The sequence below is a fragment of the Dasypus novemcinctus genome, chromosome 2 (genome assembly GCF_030445035.2).
Source record: "Dasypus novemcinctus isolate mDasNov1 chromosome 2, mDasNov1.1.hap2, whole genome shotgun sequence".
Taxonomy (NCBI): Eukaryota; Metazoa; Chordata; class Mammalia; order Cingulata; family Dasypodidae; genus Dasypus; species Dasypus novemcinctus.
In genome coordinates, this window is record NC_080674.1 from 46,485,214 (window position 1) to 46,504,922 (window position 19,709).

At 37.3% G+C, this 19,709-nt stretch overlaps 1 protein-coding gene across 1 annotated transcript in view; it reads left to right on the plus strand.

Annotated features, from left to right (window-relative positions):
* CCDC152 (coiled-coil domain containing 152) overlaps nt 1-19,709 on the plus strand; it is a 78,212-nt gene that overhangs the window by 4,729 nt on the left and 53,774 nt on the right. The window contains exons 2-3 of the mRNA XM_004448220.4: nt 3,636-3,726; nt 13,105-13,210. Of these exons, the coding sequence (XP_004448277.1) occupies nt 3,640-3,726; nt 13,105-13,210 (193 nt within the window). The 5' untranslated portion in view covers nt 3,636-3,639. The remainder of the gene's footprint in view (nt 1-3,635; nt 3,727-13,104; nt 13,211-19,709) is intronic.

The following is a 19,709-nucleotide window of genomic DNA, read 5'->3' on the forward strand; positions in this document are numbered from 1 at the left end:
ATTAATTGACCCTTCTGGAAGTTCCCCAGAAATCCCCATTCATAGGACTTGTCATTATTTAACATGACTCATAGTTCACTTACTATAAACTGCCTTTTCTTCAGGGTGTTTCAATGGCAATTGTTTAATATTGCAGTTGCCTGGGACAATTATAACAGTTGGGGCAGACAAGAAGCTGACCAAAATACTTAAAAGAAAAAGCTGGGTAATGAAATGTCATTAGGGTATTTTGAAAAACTTCAACATATTTCTGAGAATCCAATAGGCTACATACCTATACAGTGTTCTGCGCATGCCCGTGAAAGATCTGACAAGGCCCAACTCTCTCGGCTCTGGCTCACCTTCAGGCTCTGCACAAGCAGGAAGTGAAGGTTCTAAGGTACGGTTTTAAACTGCCTGCCAGAGTGTTGAAAACATACCTCAGCACACCCACAGATCATCTTGACAAAACCTGGAAGAATTTTAAATCCATGGCATTTAAGAAAATCTCTGTCCAATGATTAGCTGACCATTAAGCTAACCAAGTAGAGACTTCAGTTGCTAAATATGCCAAAGAATCCAGGCTTTACAGAATTAATTCAGTAAAATTTCTAAACAAGCAAATAGCAGCAACAGCAAATCTTGGAGTTGGAGGGAAGGTACAGCAGTTTGATATTATTGATGAATTCCAAAAAGAAATACTGGATTATGTTTGTAAACTGATCTTTTCCTCTGGGTTTATTAGATTATATTGGATTCATAGGGTTCCTTGATTAAGTAATCATGTAAACCTCTTGTGCCAGTAGGGCATTGAGTCCCCACCCTTTGGTGGGTGTGGACTCACAGATAAAAGGCATGGCAAAGGACAGAATTCAGGGCTTTTTAATGTTGGAGTTTTGATGTTGGAGTTTGATGCTGAAGCTGGAGCCCCAGGGAGAGAGACAGAGCCATTCGCCTGATAATTTACAGCTGACCTAATGGAGAGAGGCAAAGCCTAGAGAGCCTCATAGTCTACAGCTGACCTTGTGGAGAAAACAGAGGCACTGAGCCCAGAGGAACCCAGGAAGCCTGAACCCTCACAGGCATTGGCAGCCATCTTGCTCCAACACATGAAAATAGACTTTGGTGAGGTAAGTAACTGATGCTTTATGACTGGGTATCTGTAAGCTCCTACCCCAAATAAATATCCTTTCTAAAAACCTACCAATGTATGGTGTTTTGCATCAGCACCCCTTTAGCTAATACAGAAGGTAATAGAATACTAAAATTGCTATATTATATTATTTTAAATGTCCAATTTTCAACAAAAAAAAATTATGAGACATGCAATGAACAGAGAAGTTTTACCCATACACAGGAAAAGTAGCCATAAATAGAAACTGTCCCTGAGGAATCCCAGAAGTTAAACTTACTAGACATTGAAATATCTAGTAAAATGGTATAAATCAACCATTTTAAGTAGGTTCAAAGAACTAAAGGACGCCATAGCTAAAGAACTAAAAACAAAAACAAAGAAAGTATGAGGATGATGTCTCATCAAGTAGAGAATACCAATAAAGAGATAGAAATTATAAAAGAATAAAAATTCTGTTGTTGAAAATACAATAATTTGAATGAAAATATTACTAAAGGTACTTTATAGCAGATTTGAGCTAGCAGAAGAAAGAATGAGTGGGCTTGAAGATAGTTTAAAGGATATTTTCCAGTCTGAGGAACAGAGGGGGAAAGAATGAAGAAAAGTAAATACCTCAGAGACCTGTGGGACATCATCAGCCAAACCAACAAATGCATAATGGGAGTCTGCCGGAAGAAGAGGAAAGAGAGAAAGGAGAATAAAGAATATTTGAAGAAATAATGACTGAAAAGTTCCCAAATTTAATAAAAACCACTCATCTACACTTCCAAGAAACTCATTAATCTCCAAGTAGGATATTCACAAAGAAGTCCATATCTGGATGCCTCATAATCAAACTCTCCAAAGCCAGTGGCAAAAAGCAGATCTTAAAGCAACAAGAGAGAAGCAACTTGTGGGAAGCTTCCTCCGGCACCGGTGTTGTATTGGCAATCTTGTTGCTAAGCGCTATTTTTAGCTACTAACCCGGTTAGGTTTCCCTTTCCCAACCCTAGCTGTAGTAATTAAGTTTCTATCCTCATGCCATTCAGAGGGTTGTTTTGAAACGTCCGGGAAAAGACTTCGTGACGTGGACCAATCAGATCTGTGGCGCAAAACCTCATTCATCCCTGGCTATAAATACCCCTGATTGACCCTCAATAAACGAGACTTGATCAGAATCCTGTCTTGTCTCCGTTCTTTGTGTCTCTTGTCCCTTTTCATTCCCACTCCCTCCCTCAGGTCTTGGTTCGACTGGTCGGGTCAGCAACTCATCACTTACCAGGGATTCTCAATAAGATGATTTATCATAAATAACCATGGGGGCCATATGGCAATGGGATATATTCAAAGTGATGAAAGGAGAAGACCATCAACCAAGAATTCTATATCCAGAAAAACTCTCCTTCACAAATGGAGGAGAAATTAAGACACTCCCAGGTAATACTGAGAATTTGTCACTGCCCTGCAAGAAATCTAAAAGGAGTCTTTCAGACTAAAATGAAAGCATAGTAACTGGAATCCACATGAAGAAATAAAAAGTACCTATAAAGGTAACTACATAGGTAAATAATGAGAATAAATGTGGGGTTTTTTGTTTGTAAATTTTTTTTTCTCTTACCTGATTTTAAAAATAACAAAGCAATAAATATAAAACTGTGTTGATAGTCTTATAATGTATAAAAATTTAATGTGTATGAAAATAATCACACAGAAGAGGAAGGAGGAAATCAAGCTCTGTAGAAGCAAAGTTTTTATATACTACTGAAATTAAGTTGGTATTCATCCGAACTAGATTGTTATATGTTAAGATGTTAATTGTCATCCCCAGGGCAACCACTAAAAAAACTCAAAAATAGATAGGTAAAGAAACAATAGAATTTAAATGGTATGCCAGAAAATACCTATTTAATGTAAAAGAAGACAGTAATGGAATAATAGAGGGGGAAAAAGTAGGTTCAAAGACTTAAAGATCACCATAATTAAACGGCAAAACAGAGGTTTAAGTCCTTCCTTACCAGTAATTACTTAATGGAAATGAATTACATTTCCAATCAAAAGTCATAGATTGGCAGAATTGATTTTTTTTTTTTATCCCCCCTGCCCTTGTGGCTTTTTTTGCATGCTGTCTGCTTTCTGTGTCCATTCGCTGTGCACTTTTTTGTTTTTTTGCTTGTCTCCCATTTTTGTGGCATCACCTTGATGAGTCGGCTCTCTGTGGCGCCTGCGGGCTGGGCAGTGCTCCACAGTGTGCGGGTGAGCCTGCCTTCACAAGGAGGCCCAGGTATGCAAAGCCAGGGCCTCCCATATGATAGACAGGAGCCCAACTGATTGAGCCACAGCTGCTTCCGAATTGATTTTTAAAAAACAATCCTATCATATGCTTTCTGGAAGTTGAGAAACGTTATGCCCATAAGCAGATTGTTGAAGACATATAGTCATTGCACAGTTTATATGCTTTATTTACAGAATGGCATTGATCTCTTGCATCTTGATTTCTTTTTATAATCACTGTGATTTTTTCTTTCAAATGTTAATTTTCCAGAGGCATGGATCAAAACAGTGAAGGAGCTATGAAAAAGAATAGCAGTGTGAATCTTGACAAACTTATAAATGACTTCTCACAAATAGAAAAGGTATGTAAAAATATCAGACAGTTGTAGTATATAAGAAAAACTGGAACAGATTTTGCCAAGGGAAAGAGTTGGGAAGAAAGAGAAATGACCAAAAAAATTTTTTTGAAGAGCAAGAAAAATATAATGAAAACGTATTTTGCTAAGCCGTTTTCCCTCATTTTTGAAATATATATTTATTTAAACTCTATCTGGTTTGATTCATTTCTTTCAAAATATTTCTGGGACAGAAGGATAAATAATTGATATACTTTTGCCAAAGCTAAAGGGAAAATACATACTTAAATGCCCAGGATGTTCATAAACGCAGGAATTGGTTTCACAAGAATTAAAGTTGACTCAATATTTTAATCTCTTACCATTATGACTAATTTTAACATTTAAAAAAATTTTTCCTATTCTGCCTTTTCTCTTTCCCTTCTCTTTTGCTGAAAATTAGACTCATTTGAAGTCTTCCTCCCTTACTCTGAACAAATTATATGGTAAACCAAACCCATAATTGTATATGAATAACTCAATTCAATAATTTCAATAATCTTGAAGTAATTATTAAAAATAAAAAACACTTCTCTGCCTGGGAAAGGAATAGATATAGTTGTTGTAAAAGATAGGTGGGTAAAGTAGAGATGTGGAAAATGGGTGTGTGAAGTAAGGATGGGAGAGAAAATAAAACATAGGACAGATTGTTAGAAGGCAAATTCCATGACCTTAATTTTGAATTTGAAAATAATCCAAAACCCCAAGCATAATTTCTAGAAATAGGATATCCCATAATAAGTGAAGTTCCCCTACATTCAGGACTTTTTACAAAATTGCCAGAAAAAAAAAAAAAGGAAATCAGATCTATTAATCATGATGATGTACAGGCTTCTGTCTCCAGTGACTGCCCCTTTTTTTTATCTACTGGCAACTGAAAAGTATATAGAACAAACCAGCCATTCTCAGCCATCAAACTGATAATCTGCAAAGAAAACAAATAGGTTTCAGACAATGTAGGAACAGAGCAAAAGAAAACTTACCAATGTAGTAGTTGAGTACATAGAATATCCAAATAGATCTGCCTATGTTTAACTCAACTTAGATGAAGATAAGTGCCATGGCAACCACACAAAATATTACAGCAAAAATAACAGATCAGCAGTCTCCAATATGGCACCATTCCCCGAGGTGATCAGCCAGCTGCCAGGTGGCAGATTGATTACATTGGACCATTTTCATCACACAAGGTGCAGTATTTAGTTTGTACTGAAATAAACACTTATTCTGGATACAGAATTGCCTTCCCTGCATGCAATGCATATTCCAAAACTACCAACCATGGACTTACAGAATGCTTTATCCATACAGCATAGCTTCTGATCAAGGAACTCACTTCCCAGCAATTGAAATGTGGCAGTAGGTAAATGTGCATGGAATTCATTGGCCTTATATGTTCCCCATCATCCTGAAGCAACTGGACTGATTGAACAGTGGCCTTTTGAAGACTCAATTACAATGCCAACTAGATAGCAACACTTTTCAGGGTTGGGGTAGTCTTCCCCTGGAGGGTGCATATACTCTAATCAGTATTCAATCTATGATGCTCTTTCTCTGATAGTTAGGGTTCATGGATCCAGAAATCAGGCCTGATAATGTGAGTGGCACCACTCACTATTATCCCTAATGATCAACTAGCAAAATTTTTGCTTCTTGTTCCAATGATCTTAGACTCTGCTGATCTAAAAGTCTTAATTACAAAGGAAGGAATGCTTCTACCAGGAGACACAACAATGATTCCATTGAATTAGAAATTAAGACTGCCACCCGGCCATTTGTGGCTCTCATGGCTCTGAATCAACAGGCAAAGAAGGGAGTTACTGTACTGGCCAGAGTGATTGATCCTGATTACCAATGGAAATTTGGATTCCTACACAATGGAGATAAAGAAGAGTTATGTCTGGAATATAGGAGATTCCTTAAGGTGCCCCTTGTTACTACCATGCCTTGTGATTAAAGCCAATAAAAAACTACAGCAACCCAATCAAGGCAGAACTAATGACCTAGACCCTTCAGGAATTAAGGTTTGGATCACCCCACCAGGCAAAGAAAAAAGATTCCTTAGAAACTTGCTTAGGGTAAAGGGAATATGGAATGGGTAATGGAAGAAAGTAGTTATAAATACCAGCTACAACCATATGACCAGTTGCAGAAATGAGGACTGTAATGGTTATGAGTATTTCTTCCTTATTTTTTATGAATAAGTTGTGGAGAGGGCAAATTGTTTTCTTCCCTCTCTTGTCCTCCTATCATATAGCTTAAGTTCTATTAACTTTATAGCATGGTATTTAAGTTATAGAATATCAAAGATAAGGGCAAACATCACCCAAGGACTCTCATCCTCTTCTGGGGATAGTACATTTTTTATTGTAAACAGATTAGTTATATCATGTTAGGTAAAAGCCTGACTATGTTATTGTCTTTATGTGGAGATTAAGTATGGCTTAAGGGGATGTGCATAACTGTCAAGTTGACAAAGAGTGAACTATGATGGTTAAATTCATGTGTCAACTGGGCTAAGTTATAGTGTCCAGTTGTTTGGACAAGGAAGCACTGGCCTGATTGTTACTGTGAGGATATTTCCTAGAAGGATTTGTATCTATAATCAGTTGATTGCATCTATAACCAACAAAGGAGATTGCTCTCAGCAATGCCAGGAGTCGCCTCATCCAATCAGTTAAAGGTCTTCAAAGTCAGAAATGAGGATTTCAGGGAAGCAGATTTGGCTCAAGTGATCGATCATCTGCCTACCACATGGGAGGTCCAGGGTTCAAAACCAGGGTCTCCTGACCCTGTGGTGAGCTGGCCCATGCGCAGTGCTGATGCATGCAAGGAATGCCGTGCCACGCAGGGGTGTCCCCCACATAGGGGAGCCCCATGTGCAAGGAGTGCACCCCGTAAGGAGAGCCATCCTGTGCGAAAAAAGTGCAGCCTGCCCAGGAGTGGCACTGTGCACATATGGAGAGCTGACGTAGCAAGATGACACAACAAAAAAAGAGACACAGATTCCCAGTGCCGCTGACAAGAATACAAGTGGACACAGAAGAACACACAGCGAGTGGACACAGAGAGCTGAGAACCGGGGGAGGGAGAGAAGAGAAGTAAATTATTAAAAAAAAAAAGGAGGATTTCAGAGATCAGATAAGAAGAATTTCTGCCTCAACTTCAGTTAACCAGCTTCTCCTGGGAATCTGGACTCAACTTCAGCATTACCTTTTTTGGAGTTTCCAGCTTGCAGCCTGCCCTAAGAAATTTGATGTTCAGAATCACCTTATCAGAGTATCCAGCTTGTGCCCTAACCTGTGGAATTTAGGCTCACCAGCCCCTATGGTCAGATGAGTCAATCCTGTATAATAAGTCTCTGTATGGTTTGTGAAATTCTTATAATGGACAATCAAGAGCAGCAAGGAAGAGAGGCACCAGAGACGACTGAAAGTATATTATACTCATAGGTCCTAGAGACAGAGTCAAAGCACACCTTGCAGAACCACATGGGGGAATACATCAGGGATATGAGGTTCAACTAAGCTGCTGGTGAGCCAAAGAAGACTGTATGGCTGGGAACTAAACATTTTATGGCCTTAGAGGAGTGGGTTTTAAGATTGGTCAGTCTAGTATATGACTAGGGAGTATTTATTTGAATTTTGCACCCCATGAAACTAGGTGGGGCTCTGGGCTAGTGGGGTGGGTAGTCTTGGTAGGCATTATCTGACAGGGATGCCTTGGGCATTCACTATTGGGAAAGGATATTAGTAGCCTATGGGTGTATAGGAAAGAGATGTGGAATGTGAGTTTTTTGTTTTGTTTCTTTTAATATGAACCTGTCGGCTCTCCTTCTCTGGAAAATCCTTAGTAATAGACATAGCATGCCAAAAACAGATGAAGAATTCATTCCGGAACAAATTCTACCCCAAAAAATAAAAAACAATTTTCCATAATAAATTATTTTCTCTGGAAGAAATTTAAAATGTCATTAAATCAATATAGTAATAAATTTTTAATGGAATGATAATAAAAGACTTTATAGATTTAGGAAATACAAATGTAAACCAAAAGCACCATCACTCTAATATATGGATTAGAAATAGCAAAAGCCATAATAGATCCAACCAGAAATGAAATGAGTAACATGGAGGAAAAGGCTGGCATATCACAGAGGATGCAAAGGCAAAGATTAAATGGATAATAGAGAATAATGATCAAGATAACTGGTCCAAGAAGTAAATAATTCAACATATAAACAAAAATTTATTAAAGATTTACAAAAAAAAATTTCTGCTGTAGTGCTTTAAAATATGGAAAGGACAGCCTGTGTTGAATGAAAAACTGATTCAATGATGAGTAATGAGGCAATTCCTTTATAGCACACTACAATGCCACAAATCAGAGAAACAGTGGCTACAGAATACTAAAGAGGAAAAGTATGATCTAAGAATTATATATCCCCTTGCTTTCTTAAGATAAAATAAAAAGGCAAAAGAAGGTGCACAGCTTCTGTTTGGAGTGATTGAAATGTTTTGGTAGTTGATGGTGATGTGGTGTTAGCACAAAATTGTGAAATTAATTAACACTGAATTATATATTTGGAAGTAGTTAAAATGGAAAATTTTAGGTTGTATATATGTAACCAGAAATTTTAAAAATTAAAAAACCATAGAATTCTACAACACAGAATGAGCCCTAATGTAAACTATGGGCTATGGTTAATAGTATAATTAAAATACTGTAATACTGTACCAAGGTATAACTTTTTACATTTGTTACAAAGATAATACGAAAAGTTAATAATAGGTAAAACTGTATGTGAGGAGTGTATAAGGAAACTATAAAACCAACTTTCTGCAGGATTTTTCTGTAAAATTATAACTTCTCTAATTTAAAAAAATGAGAAAGCAACAACAATAAAAAGGCATTCTCAAATATTGAAAAAACTTGGACATATAATGCCCTGCACTGTTTTCCTAGTTCTATAGTCTCTTTTGGATGTTTTATCATCTCATCTTTGACTTCTTGTTGAATCCATTTCATTTTTTTTCTAGAGTGAAAAATATTTTTATGGAAAGAAAAAAAAAGTATCACGAAATGAGAAAGAGTCAAGGAGTCAAGAGTGCCCATTTCACTACCATTATTTAGCTTCATTCTAGAAATACTAGCAAATGTACAGCTAAAAGAAGAAATGAGAGACACTCTTGGTGGTCTTGGTAGGAAGAGAATTGTTATAGTTTTAGAGATTAATTTGGAAATATCTATCATATCCTTAAAATTTTTAAATAAGAACTTATTCAGTTTTACATGTGATATGGTATTGTGATCATATTTGTAAGAGTCTTCTCTATTAGAAACACGTATGTAGTAATATTTACAGATGAAACAATATAAAGTCAGGGAGTTACTTCAAAATAAAATCAGTGGTAAGAAGGAATTATTGATTACTGAAGCTATTTGAAGGATGCATGGGAGCTTATTATACTTTTCTCTCCTGTAATGTTTCAGATTTTCCATAGCAAGAAAATTAAGTAATGGTCTTTGATCCTCCATTTCTATTTTACACATATATATATTTACAAAGATACCAAAGAGATATTTTCAAAAATATTTATTCAGTGTCTGTAATAGCGAAAATAGTGGAAACAATACAAATTGCCCTCAGTAGGGAACTGGTTAAATAAATTACAGTTTATTCATACAGTAAAACCCAAAGCACAGTGACAACCATGCTTTACTGCTTGAAGGACAAGATTCCTAGATACTTCCAACAATGCCGAGGGCTTAATACATTAGTCTGTCCTCCCCCATTGGGAGCCGCCCGTGCTCTCAAGAGACACACTCTCCTCTGTTTGAGAACATCAGACCTCCCCAGAATGGGGATATAACACTTTCCCACTCATTATATGGGTCTCCACCCACTGATATAACACTCTATGACATGATGAGCACTCACAGGCTCCCTAGAAGTCTGCCCCATGTCCACCTTGTGCCACATGCCCCCCATCAAACACCTTAAACCAATAATATACTATACTTTCTACTATACTACACTTACTATATTTTCCTTACTATATTTTCTAAAGTGTTTTCTCAACGTTTTAGTTTCAACCACATACCCAATGATCTCCCATGTTCACCTGCTCCCCCTAATTCCTTGGACCATCTGACCCATCCTCCCAACCCTAGCCCCACTGAAACCTGCAAAGCCCAACTCAGCAATATCCCTAAGCCCCCATCTTATCCCTTCACTGCACAACTACTTACCTCCACTTTATCCTAGATTTCGCCTATATGGGCATTGGCTCACATCCTTCCTCTACAACCCACCTCCCCCATTTCCTGTAAGCCTATCTTCTAGTCTCTGGCTCTCTGAGACAGCTTGATTTTCTTAATTCATAGCAGAGAGGTCATGTAGTATTTGTCCTTAAATGCCTGGCTTGCTTCACTCAACATAAGGCCCTCAGGGTACATCCATGTTATACCATGTGTTAGTACTATATTCCTTCTTACAGCTGCATAATATTCCATTGAATATATACAGCACATTTTATTTAGGGGGTAAGAGGTATTGAATAGTTGGAAGAGGTGATAACTGGGGAGCAGTGGACGTGTTCTACACGTTCCTGCAATGATGGATACAGGCCATGTTAAACTTCACCATAATTTATAAAAGTGTACAGTTTAAATGTAAACTGTAACATAAACCATAATGGAACCATGGTTAGTAGCTATGTTTCAATGTTTGTACAACAGTTTCAGCAAATATAACATCCACATGTAAAAAGATCATTGCTGGGGAAGAGGGAAAAGGGTTTGATGTTGGGTATATGAGAGTCCCCTATATACTATATGTGACTTTACTGTGACCTAAAACTCTTTTGAAAACATAATTTTTAAAAAGTGTAGACACTTAGGAAGAAATGGAAGAGATTGTCCTGCTACTGTACATTTAGGGCAACACCTGTTATGGTGATGAAAGGCAAAACAGAAAAAAAAATTTTTTTAATGAGTTTTTTTAACACCCCAATTTATTTTTTACTTTGTTTTATTTTTTCTCAATTATTATGCATTCTATTTCTAATCTTTAAACCTATCATTACTATTTCATTTTCTTATTAATTGAATTTGGCAATATATTAGACTTCATTTTTTAAGAAGTTTTGGATCACAGAGGGGTTCAACTATGGCAAGGGAGGAGCACTGATGGGGGGGTGTCATTGATGATGGATGCATGGGTATGCATATAGGGTATATAGATATGTTCAGATGTTCATTGAGTATTGACGTAGTGGATAGAGTTTCACAGGACAACTGAGGGAGTCCTGGATTTCCATTCTGGGGAACTCTGTTGCACTCCCCAGTGGAGCAGCAATAATTCCCCAAGTGCAAGGGCAAAGACCAGTGAAGAAGGATGTTCAAATGATCAGCCCTTGATACTAATGACTGTGCTTATAAGCCTGCATGCTTGAAATTTGAACTAGGCCTAGAGTTGCAGGGTGCCTAAGAGTTAATTCCTGAGAGCCTCCATGTTGCTGATATGTGGCCACTCTAAGCCAAACCGAGTGTAAAAATACATTACCTTCCCCCAAGCATGGGACATGACTCCCAGGGATGAGCCTCCCTGGCACCAAGGGATTACAACAAATCACCAGCTGGTGATTCAACTAAAAAAGGACATTGAATAAAAGGGGGAAACAATAAAGACAAATGAGTTTATATGGCTAAGAGACTTCAAAGTGAGTCAGGGGTCATCAGAGGGGTTGGCAAGATCTCAGAAACAGCCAAAGTAGATACAATCCCAAGAAGTGGTACTCCTGAGGGCTACAGACACACCCAGGTCCTACAGTCATGACAAATGGCTCTGGAGTTCACTGCCTTGCCAGTGGGCCCTACTTTGGAATTTGTGCTCCTGAGTGTTATGGAGTTGGACTCAGATGTGACCTCTATACACATGCCTTTTCTGTAACTTTTACTAAACCTGTGGTTGCTGCTGGGGTTGGTGTATGCTCAGAAGACTTCACTCTCTGGACTGGCCATGGGCCAGCTGGACCGTGAGTCTCAGCAGAGTTGCAACACTATTCCTGTCCCCTAACAGGAAGGTGGAGATAGTCAACCACCACACCAGGGAACCAAGAGCATCTACAATTGCAAGCAGGAGAATTCCATCTATAAGCCATTTGGGATCTAAGCTCCTTCTTGAGTTAGAGGTGGAGTGAACATCACCATCCAAGGGTCTTCAGGATGGAGAAATAAAAAAATATGGATTAGAGTGGACTTACTACTTACCAAATCCAATGGATGTGTCATGATGATGGGAACGAGTGTTGTTGGGGGGGGAGAGGGGGGGGTGGGGGGGTGGGGTTGAATGGGACCTCACATATATATTTTTAATGTAATATTATTACAAAGTCAATTAAAAAAATAAAAAATAAAAAAAATAAAAAAAAATAGAGTGGACTTACTGGTATTTTACTATAGAATTATTGTGACTCTAACAATGGAAGAAACTATATCATTGATGTGGAGACAGTGGCCACAGGAGTTGGTGAAGGCAGGGAGAGGGAAGAAGAGGTATGATATGGGGGCATTTTCAGGACTTGGAGTTGTCCTGAAGGTGTTGCTGGGACAGATGCAGTACATTATATATCCTGCCAAAACCCACTGAATGGACTGGGACAGAATGTAAACTACAATGTAAATTATAATCCATGCTGTGTAGCAGTGCTCCAAAATTTATTCATCAAATGCAATGAATATGCCACACTGATGAGAGTTTGGTGATGTGGGAGAAATGGGGGGCAGTGGAGGTATATGGGATCCTCATATTTTTTAATGTAACATTTTGTATGATCTATGTATCTTTAAAAAAATAAATTAAAAAAGGTGAAAAAAAAAAAACCTCAATGCAGCTGTTAAAAAAGAATGAGGCAAAGATATACTTGCTTATAGGACATCATCTCCAAGATGACATGATTAAGTAGAATAGTCAATGTACAGAAGAGAGTATGATATGATCCCATTCTATAGCTATATAGACATAAATTATTTCAGAATTATATGTAAGAAGTTTTTAACTCTGGAAATGAGGGTTGGATAGTTGGAAAGAAGGGGGTTCTGGTTAGGTCATACTTTTGCTTTCCATTTTATTCCTGTTAGCCTTCTTAATATTTACCATGTTACTTTTAAAATTAAAAATAACTTAGGAAGTTGGCTTATTTAAAACTATATGTCAGACTCAATTATTAGACTTACAGTGATTAAGGGGTTGGTATTTTCAATAATCTCCATATCCTTAGGTAAAATAATCAAAATAGCATCATTGATTTGGTAATAATTTATATTCTGTTTCTTTTACAGAAAATGATAGAAACCAGTGGAAAGAACAATATATTGAACATTCAGTTGGAAAAGGCTAACTGTTTATTAAAAGTAGTGCAAACAAAGGAGGTCTCAATTAAAGAAGGTTAGTTCTTTGCTTCCTGAAGAAAGATTGTTTCTGAGAGTGACTTTTAATACAACAGCAAATAATAATCTGCTATACACTTATAAAGTGTTTTATATTCACATAGAACTTCCAAATCTATCAACTCATTTTATCCTTAGTATAGTCTTAAAAGACAATAGGACTAGTATTATCACCCTACCTTAATAATGAAGAAAAGCAGAATGGAAAAGTTAAATGACCTGTCTGAGACCTGTCTGCTAATAAATAGTAAGTTCTTGTTTCAATCCAGGCCTTCAAAACCATGGGGAAAAAGCTGAATTTCAACCTCACAATTATACCAAAATAAATATCAGGTGGATCAAAAGTTTTTCTGTTAAAAATTAAAATGCATACATATATATTCCCTTCAAGGGACCTTAGACAATAACAAGGAAATAGAAGAAGAAGAACAAAGTGTCAATGAAAAGACTCAACATGCACACAAAAACAATACCTAAATAAACCCTGAGACTAGACAGAGAAGCTAATTAACTGAATAAACCCATCAAGATAAAATAATGACTAGACAGCAACTACAAACCATACCAATAATCAGGAGAACATGTCCCAATCCAATGAACAAACTAAAAACCAGGAAGAGGAGCAGAACATAGAACAACTAATCAAAACTCTCAAAACATATATCATAGACCAGTTTAATGAAATAAAGGAAGAGATTAAGGATATTAAGAAAACACTTGGAGAGCACACAGAAGACATTGTAAACATACTCAAAAATATAATGTATATGATGGTGATGAACAGCACAATCCAAAAAATCCAAAATACACTCTCAGCAATTAACAACAGATTTGAAGAGGCAGAGGAAATAATTAGTGATGTGGAAGACAGTACATCTGAAATCAGATAGTAGAATTGATTAAGAAAAAGATAGAAAAAACCCAGCAGGGACTTAGGGACCTGAATGACAATTCAAAACACACAAACATTTACATTATAGGCATTCCAGATGGAGAAGAGGCTCCATAAGATTAAGTGCTGATTTCTCATCTGAAACCATGAAGGCAAGGAAACAGTGATGTGACATAGTCAAGGTACTAAAAGAAAAAAAAATTCCAACCAAGAATACTCTGTCAAGCAAAGCTAGCATTCAGAAATGATGAGAATTCAAAATATTCACAGATAAACAGAAACTAAGAGCATATGCCAGTAAGAAACCTGCACTTCAAGAAATACTGAAGGGAGTTCTGTAGGAGGAAAGAAAAAAATGAGAGACAGAGTTGGAGGAGAGTGAAAGGACAACTAAAAAGACAAAAAGAGAAAGAAGAAAACAACATATGACAAACACAAATCCAAAGAAAATATGGCAAATATAAGTAATTCTTTGAAAATAAATAACACTGAATGTCAATGGATTAAACTCACCTGTTAAGAGACACAGATTGGAAGAATGGATAAGGAAATATGATCTATCTATATGCTGTCTACAAGACACAAGTCTTAGACCCAGGGATTCAAGGAGGTTGAAAGTGAATGGCTAGAAAACAAATCTTATGGGCAAACAATAACCAAAAAAGGGCAGGAGTAGCTATAATAATACCAGATAAAATAGACTTTAAATGCAAAACTATTGTGAGAGACAAAGATAGACACTACATATTAGTAAAAAGAACAATGTTTCAAGAAGAAAGAACAATCATAAACATTTATGTCCCTAAGGGCACCTCCAAATGTGTGAGGCAAACACTGGAAAAACTAAGTGAAGGAATAGATACCTCTACAACTATAGTAGGGGATTTAATACACCACTATCACCATTAGACAGAACATCTCAACAGAGAATCAATAAAGAAACAAAGACTTTGAACAATATATTAGAGGAGCTGGACCTAATAGACGTATACACAACATTATACCCAAATACAACAGGATATTCATTGTTCTCAAGTGCACATGGGTCATTCTCCAAGGTAGACCACATGCTGGGATACAGAGAAAGTCTCAATGAATTCAGAAAGATTGAAATCATACAAAATGATTTCTCTGACCACGGTGGAATGAAGCTGGAAATCTGCTATGGCCAGAGACCCAGATTTGGCACAAAGATATGGAAGGTAAACAACACACTCTTAGGCAAACATTGGGTCAAGGAGGAAATCTCAAAAGAAATCAGTAACTACCTTGAAACTAATGAAAATGATAACATATCAAAACCTATGGGATGCAGCAAAAACTGTACTGAGAGGAAAATTCATAGCCATAAATTCATACATTGAAAAAGAAGAAAGAGCTAAAATTGAAGACCTAACTGCACACTTGGAGGAATTAGTTAAAAAACAACAAACCAACCCCAAAGAAAGAAGTAACAAAGATCAGAGCAGAACTAAATGAAATAGAAAATAGGAAAGCACTCAAAAAAAATAAAACAAAGAGCTGGTTCCTTGAGAAGATCAATAAAATTGACATACCCTTAGCTAAATTAACAAAAGGAAATGAGAAGATGCAAATACACAAAATAAGAAATGATGAAGGGGATATCACCACTGACCTTACAGTATCTTAAGAGGATACTTTGAAAAACTACACTCCAACAAGAAGGACAATTTAGAGGAAATGGACAAATTCCTAGAAACACATAAACAGCCTACAATGATGAAGAAGTTGATGATCTCTACAAAGCAATCACAAGTAAAGAGATAGAATCAGTCATTAAAAACCTCCCAACTAAGAAGAGCCCTGAACCAGACAGCTTCACAGGTGAATTCTACCAAACATTCTGGAAAGAACTAACACCAGTATTGCTTAAACTCTTCCAAAAAACTGAAATAGAATGAACATTGCCTAACTCATTCTATGAAGCCAACATTTCTCTACTACCAAAGCCAAACAAGGACATCACAAGAAGGAAAATTACAGACCAATCTCTCTAATGAACCTACATGCAAAAAATCCTCAACAAAATACATGCTAATCATATTCAATAACACATTAAATGAATTATATACCATGACCAAGGGGGTTTCATTCCTGGTATGCAAGGATGGTTCAACATAAGAAAGTTAATTAATGTAATACATCACATAAACAGATCGAAGGGAAAAAAATCACATGATCATATCCATAGATACAGAAAAAGCATTGAACAAAATGCAGCACCCTTTCTTGATAAAAAAGACTGCAAAAGATTGAAATAGAAGGAAACTTTATGGGAACATGATGAAGGGTATATATGAAAAACCCACAGCTAACATCATTTACAATAGTGAAATTCTAAAATCTTTCCCTTTAAGATCAGGAGCAAGACAATGATGCCTACTATCACCCTTCTGTTTAACATTGTGTTGGAAGTACTTGTTAGAGCACTGAGGCAAGAACCAGATATAAAAGGCATCCAAATTGGAAAGGAAAAAGTCAAAATTTCACTATTTGCAGACAACATGAACCTATACATAGAAAGCCCTGAGAAATCTACAACAAAGCTTCTAGAACTTAAAATGAGTTCAGTCTCAGTTTATAACATCAATGCACAAAAATCAGTAGCATTTCTGTACACCAATAATGAGCAATCTGAGGAGAAAATCAAAAAACAAATGCCATTTACAATAGTAAATTAAAAAAATCAAATACTTAGGAATAAATTTAACCTAAGATGTAAAAGACTTATACAGAGAAAACTACATGACACTGTTCAAGGAAATCAAAGAGGACCTAAATAAATAGAAGAATATTCCCTGTTCATGGACAGGAAGACTACATATCATTAAGATGTCTATCCTACCAAAACTGATCTACAGATTCAATGCAGTAACAATAAAAATCAACACATCATTTTTTAATGAACTAGAAAAACTAACTATGGAATTTATTTGGAAAAGAAAGAAGCCCTTTAATGTTTGGATATACTCATAGTGGCAACAATTAAAAACCACAGTAGGGGGGGTACTGGGTTCCTGGCCAGTGGTGCTCTGTCGTGGTCCCTAGGGGAGCAGCGACAGTCTCCCAGGTACAGTGGTGGGGACCGGGAGGGAGTGAGGGTTCAACAGTGAGCCCCAGATGCTAATGACTATGCTTGTGAGCTGATAAACCCAAAATAAGAACAAGGCCTAGAGCAACTTTGTGCCTGGGAATTTCCTTCTGTCAGCCTTCATGTTACTCAAATGTGGCCAGTCTCGAAGCCAAACTCAGCATGTAAATGCAATGCCTTCCCCCCAGTGCGGGACATGACACCCGGGGATGAGCCTCCCTGGCAACGAGGGACCACTATCAACTACCAACTGATGATGCAACTGGAAAATGACCTTATACGGAAGGTTCAATGCGGATCAGCAGAATATCCATGTCTACATAAAATACCATGACTTTAAAATGCTGTTTGACCTAAAGTAAGGGGGAAATGGAAAGGAGAAATGAGTTTATATGGCTACGAGTTTCTAAAAAAGAGTCTGGAGGCTGGCAGAAGGTTTGCCCTCATGCACAACTGAGCAGAGTCAGAGAGACAGATAAAGCAGATACAACCCCCAGATATTGGTTCCTTTGAGGGCTAAAGAGACCCATGGGAGTTATGGTCATGGCCGATGGGGTTAACTACCAGGGCAGATGGCCCCTCTTTGGAAATGGTGTTTATGTGTGATGAATCTGGACTCAGATGGGATCTCCCTTCATAAGACTTTCATGCTAATGTGCTGGAGGTGCAGTTAATGTTGGGGTTTAAGATATATTTAGGGGATTTGAATCTCTGGACTGACAATGTGATAGCCAGATCCTGAGCCTCAACAGACTCCAGCACCTACAATCTGATTTATTGGACTTACCACACTCAGCTAAGATGGAGTTGAAGAAGGACAACCACCACACCATGGAGCCTAGAGTGATTACAACTGAAAATGGGAGGATTGCATCCAGCATCCAGGTGGAATCTGACCCTCCTCTTGACATAGAGGTGCAATGGACACAACCAATCCAATGTCCACATAGAAGAGGTGGCATTGGATTGGGAAAAGTGGACATAATGGACAAAGGGTATGGGGAAAGGCAGGAAGAGATGAGAGGTGGAGGCGTCTTCGGGACATGGAGCTGCCCTGGATGGTGCTTCAGAGGTAATCACCGGACATTGTAAATCCTCACAGGGCCCACTTGATGGAATAGAGGAGAGTATGGGCCATGATGTGAACCAATGTATATGAGGTGCAGAGGTGCCCAAAGATGTACTTACCAAATCCAATGGATGTGTCATGATGATGGGAACGAGTGTTGTTGGGGGGGGGGGAGAGGGGGGGTGGGGGGGTGGGGTTGAATGGGACCTCACATATATATTTTTAATGTAATATTATTACAAAGTCAATAAAAAATAAAAAAATTAAAAAAAAAAGAGGAAAATATGATTCTTGCTATAAAAAAGTGTAAACTCTATATAATTAATTTTTAAATTATGCATGTAAAATGTTAACTGGTATAATTTACCTTTTCATATGACTGGTCTCATGGCCCAAGGGCCTCTTAATTGATCTCTCTCAGACTCATTCTGCTGTCAGAACGTATCTAAAATAAAAACTTGCTTATGGTAAAAAAAAAAAAAAAAAAAAAAAGAAAGAAGCCCTGAATAGCCAAAGACATATTGAAAAAGAAAAATGAAATTGGAAATCACACTACCTGACTTAAAAACATACTACAAAGCTACAGTAGTGAAAACGGCATGGTATTGGCACAAGGATAGAACACTGGCCAATGGAACCAAATTGAGAGTTCTGATATAGATCCTCATAAATTCATTCATCTGATACTTGACATGGCCACCAAGCCCACTCAACTGGGAAAGAATGGCCTCTTCAATAAATGGTGCCTGGAGAATTGGATATCCATATGCAAAAGGATGAAAGATTACCATCTCTCACTTTATACAAAAATCAACTCAAGATGGATCAAAGACCTAAATGTAAGAGCCAAGACTATAAAAACCTTGGAAAACAATATAGGGAAGCATCTACAGGATCTTCTAATAGGAAATAGCTTCATGAACTTCACACCCAAAGCACCAGCAGCAAAAGAACAAATAGATAAATGGGACTTCCTCAAAATTAAAGCCTTCTGCACCTCAAAGGAGTTTGTCAAGAAAGTGAAAAGACTGCCTACCCAATGGAAGAAAATATTTGGTAACCATATATCTGATAGGAGACTAATATCCTGCATATATGAAGAACTCCTATATCTCAAAAAGACAAACAACCCATATAAAAAAATGGGCAAGAGATTTAAACAGTTGCTTCTCAAAAGAAGAAATACAAATGGCTAAAAATCACATGGAAAAATACTGAATATCACTAGCTATTAGGGAAATGCAAATCAAAATAACAGTGAGATACCATCTTACTCCCATAAGACTGGTGGCTATCAAAAAAAACAGAAGACTACAAGTGTTGGAGAGGATGTGGAGGAATGGGAACACTCATCCACTGCTGGTGGGAATGCAAAAGGACCTAGCCATTCTGGAGAACAGTTTGGTGGTTTCTCAAAAGACTAG